This window comes from Trichechus manatus, unplaced genomic scaffold, assembly GCF_000243295.1.
Source record: "Trichechus manatus latirostris isolate Lorelei unplaced genomic scaffold, TriManLat1.0 scaffold00133, whole genome shotgun sequence".
Lineage (NCBI taxonomy): Eukaryota > Metazoa > Chordata > Mammalia > Sirenia > Trichechidae > Trichechus > Trichechus manatus.
Window position 1 is genome coordinate 3844764 of NW_004444069.1, and position 14152 is coordinate 3858915.

The following is a 14152-nucleotide window of genomic DNA, read 5'->3' on the forward strand; positions in this document are numbered from 1 at the left end:
TCTACCTGCTCATTTCACACACCCCACCACCACTCTTTTCTTCCATCCCCCCAAAAACAAGGAGCCACTTGATATTCTTTTTTGTTAAAATAAAGCTATTGATAAGGTTGTGTTGTGACACTCATATGTTAATAGCTTTTTGGTATTGTTTTACTGTCTGAAGCCCCCTGGTGGACCATAGGCTGTACAAAAGGGTGAGTTTAGCTGCCTGCTAGCCAGTTTATCTTCCATTTTCGATATTTTGCTTTTTGCTTGCTTGCATGGGGCTGCAGCCTAGGTATGCCAGTAAGTTTCACATCCATTTTGAATGAAATAAGATAAAAAAAACTAACCCTAATTACTAACACTGCTGTTTTATACGACAGGAGAACAGTCTCATACAGTAGATGTACAAATGCATGAGTAAGTAAAAGGGAGGCACCTTCTGAGGCCACCGCAGCAGGGCATGCATAGAACTTGGTGGAAACTTCTTCAGTATACAAAAGTGTCTGGTGGTACGAGTTTAAAATCTAAATAAGGCTGCTCTGTAAGAAAATATTAAGCAAGTGGTTATTTGTGATTTAAAAAAACTGCCACATGAAATTTTCTCAACTACTGTTTTGTCAAAATTTCTAAAGCAGGAAAGCTCACTAGGTGGGACTAGGCCTTTTTTTTTTTTTCTTTTTAACTAATCTATTTCTTGTTCAGAATTACTGTTTCCCCATTACCCTGTTCCTATAGTTTGGTTTTCTAAATCTCTCTTTCCCTGATGCTATGAGGTAAGTTAATACACAAAGCTGCCCTTTCTGAGCCAACCCAGGACACTTACTATAAAATAGTGAGTGAACCACACTTCCAGCATTTAATGGTAATGCTGAAGAAAGAAACTGTAAAGTATCTAAAATATGTATCTTCTATACTGTAGTTAAGAGAGGATATTCCAATAGAATTTGTATTATAAATAAATTATAATGAATAGGTATTCAACAGAGTATTAGTGTTCCCGAGATCTTAGAAAATGATGCTGATTTGTAAGTTTGCATAAGAGGCAAAAGTCTGCCAGACATGACTATAACACATCCGAAGTTATAATAAAAGATTGAGTGTCAGAAAATCTTTTTTTTTAAGCCAGGAATAGAATTCACCAAAATCAGACCTGAATTTAGATTAATTTGACAACTTTTTTCCTATACATAGTCTAAGAAGGAGATGAATTTCAAATCTAACATCGGAGTTCTCAGTATCAATGATATTCAACACCCTCCCCACCTTTTAACCTACACTAATACTTTTATCTAATCATTTTCAGATTTCTGAGAAAAGATTATAATTCAAAAAATCTTAACATTTTTTATTTTTATGGGGCTATTCATTATTTATATCCCATCTAACTGCATTTATGTTGATGCTAATATTTATTCATTATATTTTAAGCCAAGGGTTGGCAAACCTTTTCTTAAAAAGCCAGTTAGTACATATTTTTGTCTTTGTAGGCCATACAATCTCTATCACAACTACTGAGTTCTGCTGTTGTAGCATGAAAGCAGCCATAGATAATACGTAATTGAATGGTCATGGCTGTGTTCTAATAAAACTTTATTTACACAAAAAGCTTTGGGCCAGATTTGGCCTACAGGCTATAGTTTGCTGACAAAGATAATAGGAGAATGGAGTTTTTATAAGTTCATGCTAAATAAAGATCTTATTTAAATGAAGTTTTCAAAATAAATTTACTCAGATCTTTAGGTTATTTAAACTGTCAAGGTGAAATCTGTTTCAGGGGAAGAGATTAAAATGCTAATACATAGATTTTTCTTTGATAAATGAATCACAAATATTAGCTTTTACATGCTACAGGGGATTTAGAACTGACCAGCAGTTATCTGTATTTCTACTGTTCTCTGCCTAAAAGATTTAAAGTCACATCTGTTCGAAGCCACAAGTAGTTGCTGAAGAAGAAATTTGTTCTGGAGGGGGGAAAAAAAGGCAGTTACATTCATGTTTGTAAATTTGACTAGTTAATCATCTTTAGAATTAGACAGTTGTTTGCAATTGGATTATTTTAGGTTTCTCATGCTAGAGCTGGCTTAGATGTCTGTTTGAAATATAAGAAGGCAAAAATCACCATTTCTCACCCCTTCTGTTCCCTCTCACTCTCTGCGTACTTAGACACCATTTCTTTCCATTAAAAAAAAACCTCCAAGAGAACAAATGCATGCCCATTCAACTTAACTAAAAGTCGTAGTATCTTGCATGTTATATGCAATTAATATAGCCTGCTGCAAGGGACCAACATTTTAGTAAAAATGGTTGCTTATGCACTTCTGAAGTTTGTTAGTTTATGGTATATTAATGATCATTTTTAAGAATACATTTTCTAAAGGTGCTTTTCAATGCCAGCCAGACTCCCTACCTTAATTTCTTTAGTGCCTGCTGCATTTTGTTGTGAAATCCTAAATCACCTACTCATGCATGGAAAGTTGGAATTCCATAACATCCCTTATGCCTCGCAGTCTTTAGGGAGTATGAGAGATAGTCACTGAGCAGCTTTCAGGTTCCTTCTAGTGTGGTCATAATCTAACTGTATGACATAAGGAATAGCTTCTATACATGGCCTTGTCTAATTGCCATTAAGCTCCCCTCTCCTCACTGTTCCATCAGAGAAGTTACAGCAGCTTTCCCTCTACTAGTCCCCAAATTAACATTACTCTTGGGAGGCAGAACATTCTCTGAGGAGGATTTATATTCCTGGAATTTATATCAAGGAAGACAGTAGCTATACTTATTAATTTATAAAGTATCCATATTTAAGACATTTAAGGTTTATACATTGAAAAATAAAATTTGAGTACTTGCATTCAGTTTCATGGTGTACAGTGTTTGTAAAACACTATTATTGACCAAAAGTCCTAGGTTAGTGAAACAGAAGAACATCTAAAAAGATGTCATCAGCAGAATTAAAACACAACAGGCTAATCCCAGTAGCTTAGCAACCAGAAAATAGCATTTGTATCTTGAAATTTTTAGTCTTTGGTTGGGGAAGATTAAGAAAAAGCACCACATGTTCTTCATTGATCCAGCTAATTTTCACTCAGCCTTTCTTTCTAGGCTTAGCCCCTAGATTTATCCAGTAACCTAATATGGAGTTACCCAGTCTTGATGCTGTCATCAGGATTTGTTTTGCCTTGGGCACAATAATTGTCTACTTAAGAGAGAATGTCCCTTTTAAACAGAGATACTTAATTCTACCACTATAATTATTTATTTTAATTAATTTTGGTGAATATTATACTAATTTCAGCAAATGACTGAGGATGATTTTAAGGTTGAAGAAACATTTAGTTAAAGCATACATGCTGAAAATGATACTACTTTCCAGTTGGATTGAATATATGTAACGGTATTATTTAATCTTAGAGCAGAAAAACCCAGTATACCTCTGTGTAAAGGAAATAGTAAATAATTTGAATTGTATCAATACCTCTCTTTTTTGAGATAAAAAATGTTTTTTCACCTCTCCCTTTAAGACATTTATTTTTTATGGATACTAGGAAGTGTGTTTAGAGATCAGAGACCACTCTATGAAAAGCAACCCCTAGACGATTTCTTCTTTCCCTTGATGACAATGTGATTCTGTGATGGGGCTTTATAAACTATTAATAGTCACTATAGATATTATTAGCAGTGGGAATTCCGGTATTTAAATAACATATTTCTTGTAAATTGCTGGCCTAGTTACTTGTGTTCAATAAAGGTAGGTGCAGCTATTCTGCGGGAATAAAAGAACCTTAAGTGGAGGAAGAAGAAAGAGCACTTTTGGGTCACAAGTTTAAAAACAAAATATTTTCTCTATTTGACAACTGGGTTTCCAAACACTTTGCCTGAAGCTGCCAGTCATTTTGGTAAGTAGTGATTCCAGCACTGACGATTGAGGGCAGCACTGTGAAACATCTCAGTGGGGTCATTGCCGAGCTCTGGAAGGTTACTCTTCTAAAACTTTTTACTTTGTTATACACTGTTATTCAAGGGACAATTCTCTGACAATGCCTGGAAGTGTACTGTTTAATTGACAAGAGTAAACAGTGCTCCAGGTCAATGACTGTGATGTCACACTTGTTTAAATTTGACATGAAGTATAGTTTCCAGGTTGCCCCGTGAGGAGTAAGAAATGGAGGTGGGATGTGTCATCATCGATGTGTTTTAAAATCTCCAAAGTAATTTTGTCTCACTTGCCTCTTTTAGGAAATGGATATTTTTGGAACACAGTGGTGTGTGTTAAGTTGCAGACAACAGGCTCTCTGTCATTCTTATTGGGCCTCTCTGTCTTTTTTGTTTTGCAATCCAAATGAGATTTCTGGAAAATGGCAAGATCTCTCTTTGCCTAAATTCCCCACAAGCTATTGCAGCTTTCAGAGCAACAGGTAACTAATCAGAAAGCCTTATCTGGCTGCCCTGTATATTTCTGACGTCCAGCATTGCGGAATATGCCTGCTGAAATCCACTGACTCATGATACATTTCTCTGGCTGAGTAGATGTAATGAAGCAGCTTTGCCTTATGCTTTACCCATGGAGCCATTGTTTGCTACAAGTCTCTGAAGCAGGCCTACTTCATTTATTCATTAAGATGCCATTGGACGTCTGACAGAAATAAACGCTGTGGGCTTTTGCTGGCTTTCAGTGCTGTTGCTTACTACATCACTTCAGTACATTACGATGCAACACTTTTTTTTTTTTTTTGGTTGAGGCTGCAACAGTATCCCAAGGTGGTGATTATTTTTAGCTTAGAATGCTTGAGGAAATCCTGGGATTGTCTATAATTTTAATAGTTGAATGGTCACAGTTCGAAGTCTTAGTATCCTAATTACCTCAACTCCAAGCTAGTAATATAAGTACTGTTTTTATTGCAAGGCAAAATAGTTATGAAGTTTAGTCTTTCTTACCCTATTCAGTTGTCTTTTCACTCACTGAAGAATAATATTTTCTGGGTTACTGATGTGAGGTTCAGAAATGTGGTTCACACAGCTCTCCTTATAGTAGCAGTAGCCTTGCACCTATAGAAACGGTCATTTCCATCCTGTGCTAATTGCTTTTATGCTCTTATGGAAGACTGCTTTGCCTGTCTTCTGTATAATGGAATTCAGAAGTAAGTGCAATTACCGTGTTTTGTTTTGTTTTGTTTAGATAATCTAGGCATTTGTCATGTTATGCCCTTTTTTTAGGTTCAGTTCCTTCTTAGCCCTTAATTAGTCAAAATGCTATAATTCCTTAAGATGACCGAAAACTCAGTGTCCCTTAGCTGAGTTTCTGTAACATAACTCAACAAAAGTTTATTAACCTGTGTGCTAAGTTTATACATATGGTGAGCATAGGTACTGGATTTTCAGGTACAATTCTAATGTCAGAAATACTGGTCTGTATTTAACCAAGTTTGCATACTGAAAAATATGCTTACAACACAGGTAATGTCAATGAAGCCAGTTTAGTCATTTGATTTTGTTTTTTGGTCAGCCAGTTCAATTGATTTTTTTTTTACTCCACTGAATTTTTCAGTTGTTTCGCTCTGTCATGTGAACACAACATTTGTAAGACATAGCAGTAGTAACAGATGGATAGAAAAACAAGCTTTTTTAAAAAAAAATTTCAAAGAATGACTAGCAGGAATAATTTTTATTACAAAAGAAACACATCCTCATTGTAACAAATTTTCAAATACAAATAAGCAAGGAGAATCATCCAGAGATAATAACTTAAATTTTTATTGTGTATTCTTGTTGGTAAAGATCTGTTTTTAGTTAACATATGCCTTTTAGTGATTGCTCATGTCCTTGACTAACAAGACAGCGAAAAAAATTCTGTAGCTATTTGACACACTCTGATGTGAAACATCAATTTCTTAGAATTTAACAAAAATTCCAGTATCAGATGTTGTTCTAAATCACTTCAGCAATATGATTGTTTTCCGTTTCTTTGGAGAAACAGATAATATTAAAATATCATTTTATCCAACTGACATTTGATTAAAACAGCAATAACAACTTAAGCACCCCGTCTATCTCATTCTAATAATCTACCTTCAAGTAACGTAAAACTCCATTTATGATTTCAGTAATAGTAAAATTTTCTCAACCTCATGTGTAAACTTTCAAAGGTAAGTCAACATCAGTATGGTTTGCGAATTGGAGAATGAGGCAAAAAATCTTTCATTTCCTGGATTCTTTGACACATTCTTTTCACATGTTTTAGGTTTCTAAATCCAGTTGTTCCTTAAAATTGATAAGTATGTTTTATGTGGAGGTATTTTTTTTCTAAAACAGTCAGATCAACGTAGTGTCTTATACAGGATAACATCTTAGAATTAAGAAAATTATCAGTTTTCAAAAACATAAGCAGTCAGCGCATACTATGGAAATTTTCCAAATGCATGTTTTCTCTAAAGTGTTTTAAAAAGCCAATTAAGTAAGAATTTTTTTTGTTTAATTCTTTGTAATCCTGATAGATATTATTAGAGGCAGTGGAATGACTGGCAAAACTACAGGCTTTGAAGTCAGACGAACCTGGGTTCAAATCCCTGCTTTGCCATTTACTAACTATATAATTTGAGGCAGGTTGCTTCACCTGTATATCTCAGTTTCTATATTTACAAATGGAGAGAATGGTAACATTGTGAGGACTAAATAAGGTAATAAATATGAAGTAACCTGATATAGCTGTGGAAACATTAATTATTCTCTTCCTTTTTTCTAAGTCCTCCTTTAACTGCTTTCTGTAAAAGTGTCTCCTATGCCATTAAGTCATTTTGATGTCATTTACATTGCAGGTATATTGTGGTAACTTCATCATGAAACTAAGAACTAAATTCTCCACTTTAGCTCAGGAATTATGAAAGCCTAGAAAATACATGTGAAAATTGGAATGTTCTCATTTTTCCAGTGTAGACAATCGTAATCATCTCTTTGTGTGGACATGCATCTCCCCTTAACTGTAGTGGTATGTGAGGCTATCACTAATTTTATAGCAGAGTATTTATATGGTTACCTTAACACCTTATGAAAACTTAGTTCACTTTTTAATTTGTTCTCAAAGGAACAGCAAAAAACTACAAAACCAAATGTGACCATTTTAACTAAAACAAAAATATTTAAGTTATACCTACCCTGACCAGCTGATTACAGATTCTTTGGTATGAAACTGCATAAAACATTTCTGGTGTATAATTCACTCTCTCCTTTTTAGCTCATCTCAATGATGAAGTAGAAAAATTGTGAATATCTTTATGTTATCAGATTTTGGGTTCAGCATTCTTTAAATTGTAGAAATCTCATCAGTGATGGAGTCACTGTTGCATATTTGTGAATGAGTTCTGTACTAGTGCAGAAATAAAACATTGTATTTGAAGTAGCATGCACATTTTGCGGTAATTCAGCAAATAGGTCTGCACAAGTACAGATATTGCATGTCCAGAAGTAAAGTTGGCATCAGTGCACGCCTTGCATTTTTCCAGCCAAAGGGCTGTTAGTATAGATATTGCATGTTTAAAAACTGAACACAGAATATAGCATGTTTCAATTTTCAAAACGCCATTTGTCAAGTATGCATGTCCAAAATCAGGGACCTATAATGATGCGCAGTTCTGTACTGTAATATCACCCAAATTACCCTAAAATTTAATGATTTCATGGTATATTTAATTATAAGATTAAAAACTAAATAATACCTACATCCAATTAAGAACATAGCAGTGCATCCTAAATGTACTCATTAAGAAAAAAAGATTGAAAAGTTTTAGAAATATACTGGTTGTCACTCATTTGTAAATATCATGGCTAGGAGCAAGCTGGGCTTGGTGTAGTTAGTAAATAAATCAGACAAATAAGCAAGTTTTCAAATGTTACAATTCTGTTCAGTATTAAAGATGATAAAGCTTTTCTCCTAAAAAGAGAGCATCTTCTCTTTGAAGAGCTTATATCAACTTTGCAGAATACACAGATGATTCTGCTTGGAAGTGGTAAATACAATTATTTTCTTACATTACTATTGCAATGGGATGTCATTCCATTGTGTCCCAGGATATGTAAAAGAACAATAACTTACTACTGGTTTTTCAAAATGTTTTCTTCCTGCCTGAATATTATCAAGAATCTTATTTAGAAAGTAAATGAGCATCTGTTTTAAAAAACTATGATTTATAGGAGAGACCTTACTTTTAGAGAATCAGAAAGTTGTATTGAGGAGTTATTGACCTCTGTAGAGGCCCACATTAGAAAAAATGATCAGGTGTCCTGAGGTAGAGTATCAGTGTCCCTGAGAAATTGCCACTTCTTATTTGGTTAAAATCATCCTCACACCCATTTTTGGGAAAGAAACAAATGTCATTATATAGTATGCAGTACTACAAACTGTAGCTTGTACAGCATGCACTGACTATAGAAGTTAGGCCCTAAAGTCACACCTGAACTTGATCATTCTGCTATTAAAGCAGGTTCTTCATCAGTAGAGAGAGATTTTTACAGCTTACAACCACTCTCCTGCACCCCACCTACATCAGACAGCCATGTTAAAAACTGAGGCAGATTTTGATATTAAAAAATACAGATTACAGGTTATAATATGCTGATGTGAAACTCCCCATGACTCTGTAGCAGTGTCATTTAAGTTTTTTTCTTTTTTTACTACAACAAACTTGATAAATAGAACAAAGTACCATATCAGTATTGCACCCTGTTGCGGCCATCATGGGCATGGGGACGTAACCTGAACAGCTTTTTAAAGTGTCAGTGTGAAATGGGAGAAAACAAGGAATAATGAAAATCAAAAAGACCCCACCGTACATCAGTGAAATCTTAGAGTTGTACAGATGTATGATCAGGGTCAAGCTATCTGAAAATCTTAAGCCTATGAAAGCAAAGCAATAGTTCAATCTGTTGTTGTTAGCTGCCATCCAGTTGGTTCTGACTCATAGCGACCCTATGCACAACAGAACAAACACTGCCCAGTCCTGTGCCATCCTCACAATTGTTGCTGTGTTTGAGCCCACTGCTGCAGCCACTGTGTCATTCTATCTCATTCAGGGTCTTCCTCTTTTTCACTGACCCTCCTCTGCTTTACCAAGTTCAATCTGTAAGGCGTATTAAAAGCTAAATGTGTGTGCAGTTTCCCTAGTTTGCATCATATGCGGTTATAGGGCATTATGGTGGTCTACCAGGCTAAAGAGAGTTATTTAAACAGTTCAATTTTTCTAAGATGAGCATGTTATTTTTATACTTGATTTAATATAGGAGTAGACTTGGATTTTGCTCTGTTCTTAGAGCACTTGATGTAGAGCGAGGTTTTAATAATACATATTTTTTTAATCGCCTTCAGAAGGGCCAGGTCACAACTTAACAGGAGTTTCTTTTGCCATCCATCTTCAAAAGGGCATTTGTCTTGGTTTTTCATCTCAGAGGGAATGGTAACACCCCTTCCCTTTATTTGGTCACCGTTTCGCTATATAGTTATCGCCTGGTGTTTTGTTTTGTTTCTCTTCCAGAGTGAAAGAATTGAAAAAGGCCAAGGAACTTGAAGACATACAGCAGCATCCCTTAGCAATGTGACATTGCTTTTCAGACTGTTTTCATTTCTGTTTTTAGCAGAGACATGCAACCACACACACACACACACACATACACACACACACAATCCCTCTGCAGTTTTGGGGAGATCAGCTGCAGGATTTTAACAGTAATGTTTTGGTCATTGCATTTGCACTTTCATGGACAACTTTTAATTTGATCAGCAAGACATCTTGGAACTCAATCTTCTGTTGGATCATGGGAAAACAAGACACCAGGAGGAATGTGAAAGAGGCTTCCTTTTCTTAGGAGGAAGCCATTTTCCTTCTCATACAGGGCTGTATTCAAACATCGTGTGGAACTGTACAAATATTTATACCAAAAATATAGATAAGAAAAGGTGGGGATGCACTAGCAACAAAAACGAATGCTGTTCCTGCACCTGTCAGTTATTTCCAAGAAGCTGAATCTTTGGGATTGATTCTCAGTGGAGGGCTTAGATCATACAAATCTTTATTGGGTCCGTGTGTTCTCATTTCCTTCACTGTTACTTATTTTTGTTTGTTTTTTTTGTTTTGTTTTAATCTCTACAGCACACTTAATGCAACTTTTAAAATCTGCAGGTTTTTGATGTCTTGTGGAAATTTGCAGAGGGGTGGGTGTGTGGTAAACGGGTAATGCATGGGAACTAATGAGAAACAGCTTACAGAGTTTGAACTTCTTTTCTTGTCCCCACCACCTCCCAAGAACCTGCAAGTATAATAATCATCTTGTCCCTTTTCTCATGTTCAGCACTTTAATTTTTTGCCTTACCTCCATGTGCAATGAGAATTACTTAGAGAATTGGTAAAGCATGTAGCTTTTTTAGTAACCTTAGAAACTATAGTTTTTCTAAGGAATCATAAACCTTGCCTGGACATTTGCCACCTAAAAAAGATCAGTGTGGTGCTGCGTTCCGGCCAGTAAATTCCATATTTTTTGGCTATCTCTCATCAAAAGTGAGCAGTTTCTGTGTATATATAGAAGGTAGAGATGGAAAGTGAGAAAATATTTGAAAGGGATTATATTAATTGCTAAATATTTTATTCACAAAGGTCAATTACATGGCAAGATAAAATTATTTGTATAGTTTTGTCTGGATGAAGCGAGAAGAATGTGGATGTATTGTTTGTATATATTGTATATATTAAAACAGAGATATGTGCATGAAACCAAGAAAAAAGAAGTGAACAAAAGCAAAGCATTAGTGGCTATGGTCTGTAAAATGAAACAAACAAACAAAAACTTTATTTCACTATAAGAGTACTTTATTTTAAATGTTCTTTAGAAGAACATTTTGCTAAAGCATGACTAAAAAAAAAAGCTACTGTATTTAGACTTAGGACAAAAGGCAGAGTAACATTACTTAAAAAAAAAAAAAAAAAAAAAGGTATGTTTACATTTAATTTTGGCTACCAGGAGTTTATTTTATTTTATTTAAAATTTTTTTGCCAATGGTGCCAAGTAATGTGAATGCTAATATTGCTTAAGAAAATTGTTACTTTTGCAAAACAGATAATCATAAGATGAATCAGTATATAGCTTAACACCATCCACTCACTCCCACAAAGAACACTTAGAATGATCAAAACCTGACAAAAGAAACAGTATGAAAAGTAGAAAAGTGTCTCACGTTTTCATATCTCCTGCTGGAAATCAGAAAATGTAATAAAAATTGCACAAAAGATAAACTATAAAAAGATGCAAACTGGTCTTGGAGGGATGTCATGGTATATTACTATTTCCACATAATGAGGAGCCAAAGAAATCTGATGCTTTTAAAAATTAAACTACTAATGTGAAATTGAGAGGATAAAGTTAGCATTTGCTGATGCCAGTTTAAAATTCCCAGCTTATGTTTGAGGATCACTTGAGATATAGTTTTTTCTTGGTTCTGGCTACCAACTGTAAGTTAAAACTCAAGGCTTGCTGTGAAGCCTAACAATAGTCACAAATAAGCTTTTAAACTGGTGTCTTCAGAAGGAAGGTAGATACAAAAAGATTGTGGTAAAAACTGGGGTCAGTGCTCTTGGTGCCTTTTCTATAATTGTACTTGTTTTTTAATTACTTCCTTTCACTGCCAACCTCGAATTACTGTACAGTATACGTCTTATTGCTTGTGATCAGCTTTGACAACAGTGACAGCCCCCACGACTAGTAGCCACCTGTACATTTGTAAACTGATCTGACTCAATTTTGTTTTTAAATGTGTGGGTTATGTTGCTGCTGTTGCAGTCCCCCAGATACCTATTATTTTACCCAATTTGACCTATAGGAAGACACTGAGTAATTTACAAACACACAATTGCATTCATAAATGGGAATGGAATATGAAGGGATAGAATGGGAAAGCCAGCTCTTTCAGAACATCCTCTATTAAAACTGAACTTGGATATGTTTATTCCATTTATTATGGTAAAACTGATTTTTGACAAGAGTAATGACCTCAGTGGATTTGCTTTAACCCTCACATTAATTTTTTTAAGTGTTTCACATGTCACATTATTAGCTGGATAAGTTAGAAGATTTCGGAAGATAGAGACTTACATAGAATTAGGTGGGTTCTTATGGAGGGGACAGGAAGTAGGTTCATAACCTACCTGTGTAACCTACCAGTACAACTGTGACTCCTAGGTGAGGTGAAAATGCACTTCCACTGAAACGAAGAATTTCTGACCACTTTTTCTTGGTTGTGAATCTTAATTTTGAATATAAGACGATAGGTAAGCGCAGCTTTCTTGGATAATCTGAATTCCCAAGTGCCAGGAGTAGGATTTCATTATAAAATTAATAGCTAATCTTATTCTGTCTCCTGAAGATTTAATTGCTATTCTTGTTACCCATTTGAAATCAGCTGTACTGTGTGAACGAAATACAGACAATAACACGAACCCCTCTATGGCTGCACGGTCGCTTATGGCAGTTCCACACAGTAGTTGGCGCCCAATGAGGGGTCCCTGAGACTTGCATGTAAAACTAGTCTAGATGTCTTCTTTTTGTAAGTTTTATTTTTGTAATTGTGCATGTAAAGCATCACTGAATCAATGGATCTGTTGAAGAACTCAGCTGCTGGAAACCATGCAAAATGTTTTGAATTGCCCTTAAAATATGGAAAATGTTTTCTGAATGCTTTATATTCTTTCTGCTGTAAATTAAAAAAATGAAGACAATTTCCCCATACTACACGTGTGTTTTGCTTTAACTTTACCTGATACTGAAATCCAAGGTGATCAGTATGTTTCAAACCATATGAAATAATTTCCAGTACTATATTTCCTTTGGTCCAGATATGCTGTGAAAGAAAAAAAAAAATCTTAGTAGGGCCATTGTTCCTAGAGCACTTGCTTTTCACCTGTTTTCCCAGGCACCTCTCAACGTATCACTTGTCTATAACTTCATGAAGTTATTTGAAAGGTAAAGACACCAATCTAAATTCATCCTTTCGCTTAAAATTCTGTGAAGTTTTTTAAAAATCATTTTCCAGCTGGCTGCTGACATCAGTTCTCCTTTCTGAGCATCTTCCTTTCAACATCATCGTTCATTCTTTCACTGCAAAGCCTCTTTCTATCCCTAATAGTTCTTCCATCCAGTCTGTCTCCTGTGCTACTGCCAGACCAGTTTTGCATCACGGGCCTCCCTACTGCATGATTCCTCAATGGTTTCCCAGAGCCCACTGCATTTAAGTGACGTTTTTCTTGCTTCCTTAACCTCACAATTGATTCAGTCTTTATTTCCACCTGGGCCCCAACCTGCACCCTCTGGTTGGTCTGTGCTCGCCACGCTCCCTCCACTATTGTCTCTGTTGGTATTGTTCATCCCTTGCCTGTAAAATTCTTTTAGCTATTTAACCAACTCAAATCCCATGTCATCTATGACACTCTCCTTAATACCAAAAAAAAAAAAAAAAAACCCACAAACTTGTTGCCATCGAGTTGATTCCTACTCATGGCAACCCTACAGAACAGAGTAGAACTGTTCTATAGGGTTTCCAGGGAGCAGCTGGTGGATTCGCACTGCCGACCTTCTGGTTAGCAGCCGAGTTCTTAACCACTGCACCATCAGAGCTCCGTTTACTCTAATATACACTAGTATTTCCCTTTGCAAATTATTCATTCAAGTCGGAAGAGGCAGTTCAGTAAGTATTTTTCACCTCTTAACTAATGGATCCTCTAGTTGATGCATCATAATGTATTTTTTTTAATGTAGGACAAAGATTGTCTATGTTGGTAGGAATACGTTCAGTAGCAATTTAAAATACATTACAAAGTAGCTCACTGCATTCAGACTTGTGCCTCCTTCCATTCAACCAAAAGTTTGAGGGTCTGCTTTGTGCTAGGCCCTAGGAATACAGAATTGAAGACACCTGTTCCTGACGTCAAAGCTCCTAAAAACAATATGATCTGTGCAATGACAAACTGTTACGTATGAATACATGAAAACAGGGAGCCTAACACAATGCCTGTGACAACCCAAATGAAGTTCCTATCTCATTGTTTTAAACAACTCTTGGGAAAACGTGGCGTCCCCAAGACCACTAGGTTAGTTTGGGACCATAAGCAGAGCACATCGACCCAGAAAAATGGTC

The 14152-nt window shown here is 35.6% G+C and overlaps 1 protein-coding gene across 2 annotated transcripts in view; it reads left to right on the plus strand.

Annotated features, from left to right (window-relative positions):
- The window catches only part of CAMTA1 (calmodulin binding transcription activator 1), a 1148791-nt gene extending 1136046 nt beyond the window's left edge, over positions 1-12745 (plus strand). The window contains exon 23 of one of the 2 annotated variants that reach the window (XM_023739374.1): positions 164-514. In XM_023739374.1, coding sequence (XP_023595142.1) covers positions 164-215 — 52 coding nt within the window. In that variant the 3' untranslated portion in view covers positions 216-514. Of the gene's footprint in view, positions 1-163; positions 515-9506 lie in introns of those variants that run through there. The other variant, XM_023739375.1, reaches the window with a different exon arrangement.
- Positions 12746-14152: the final 1407 nt, after the last annotated feature.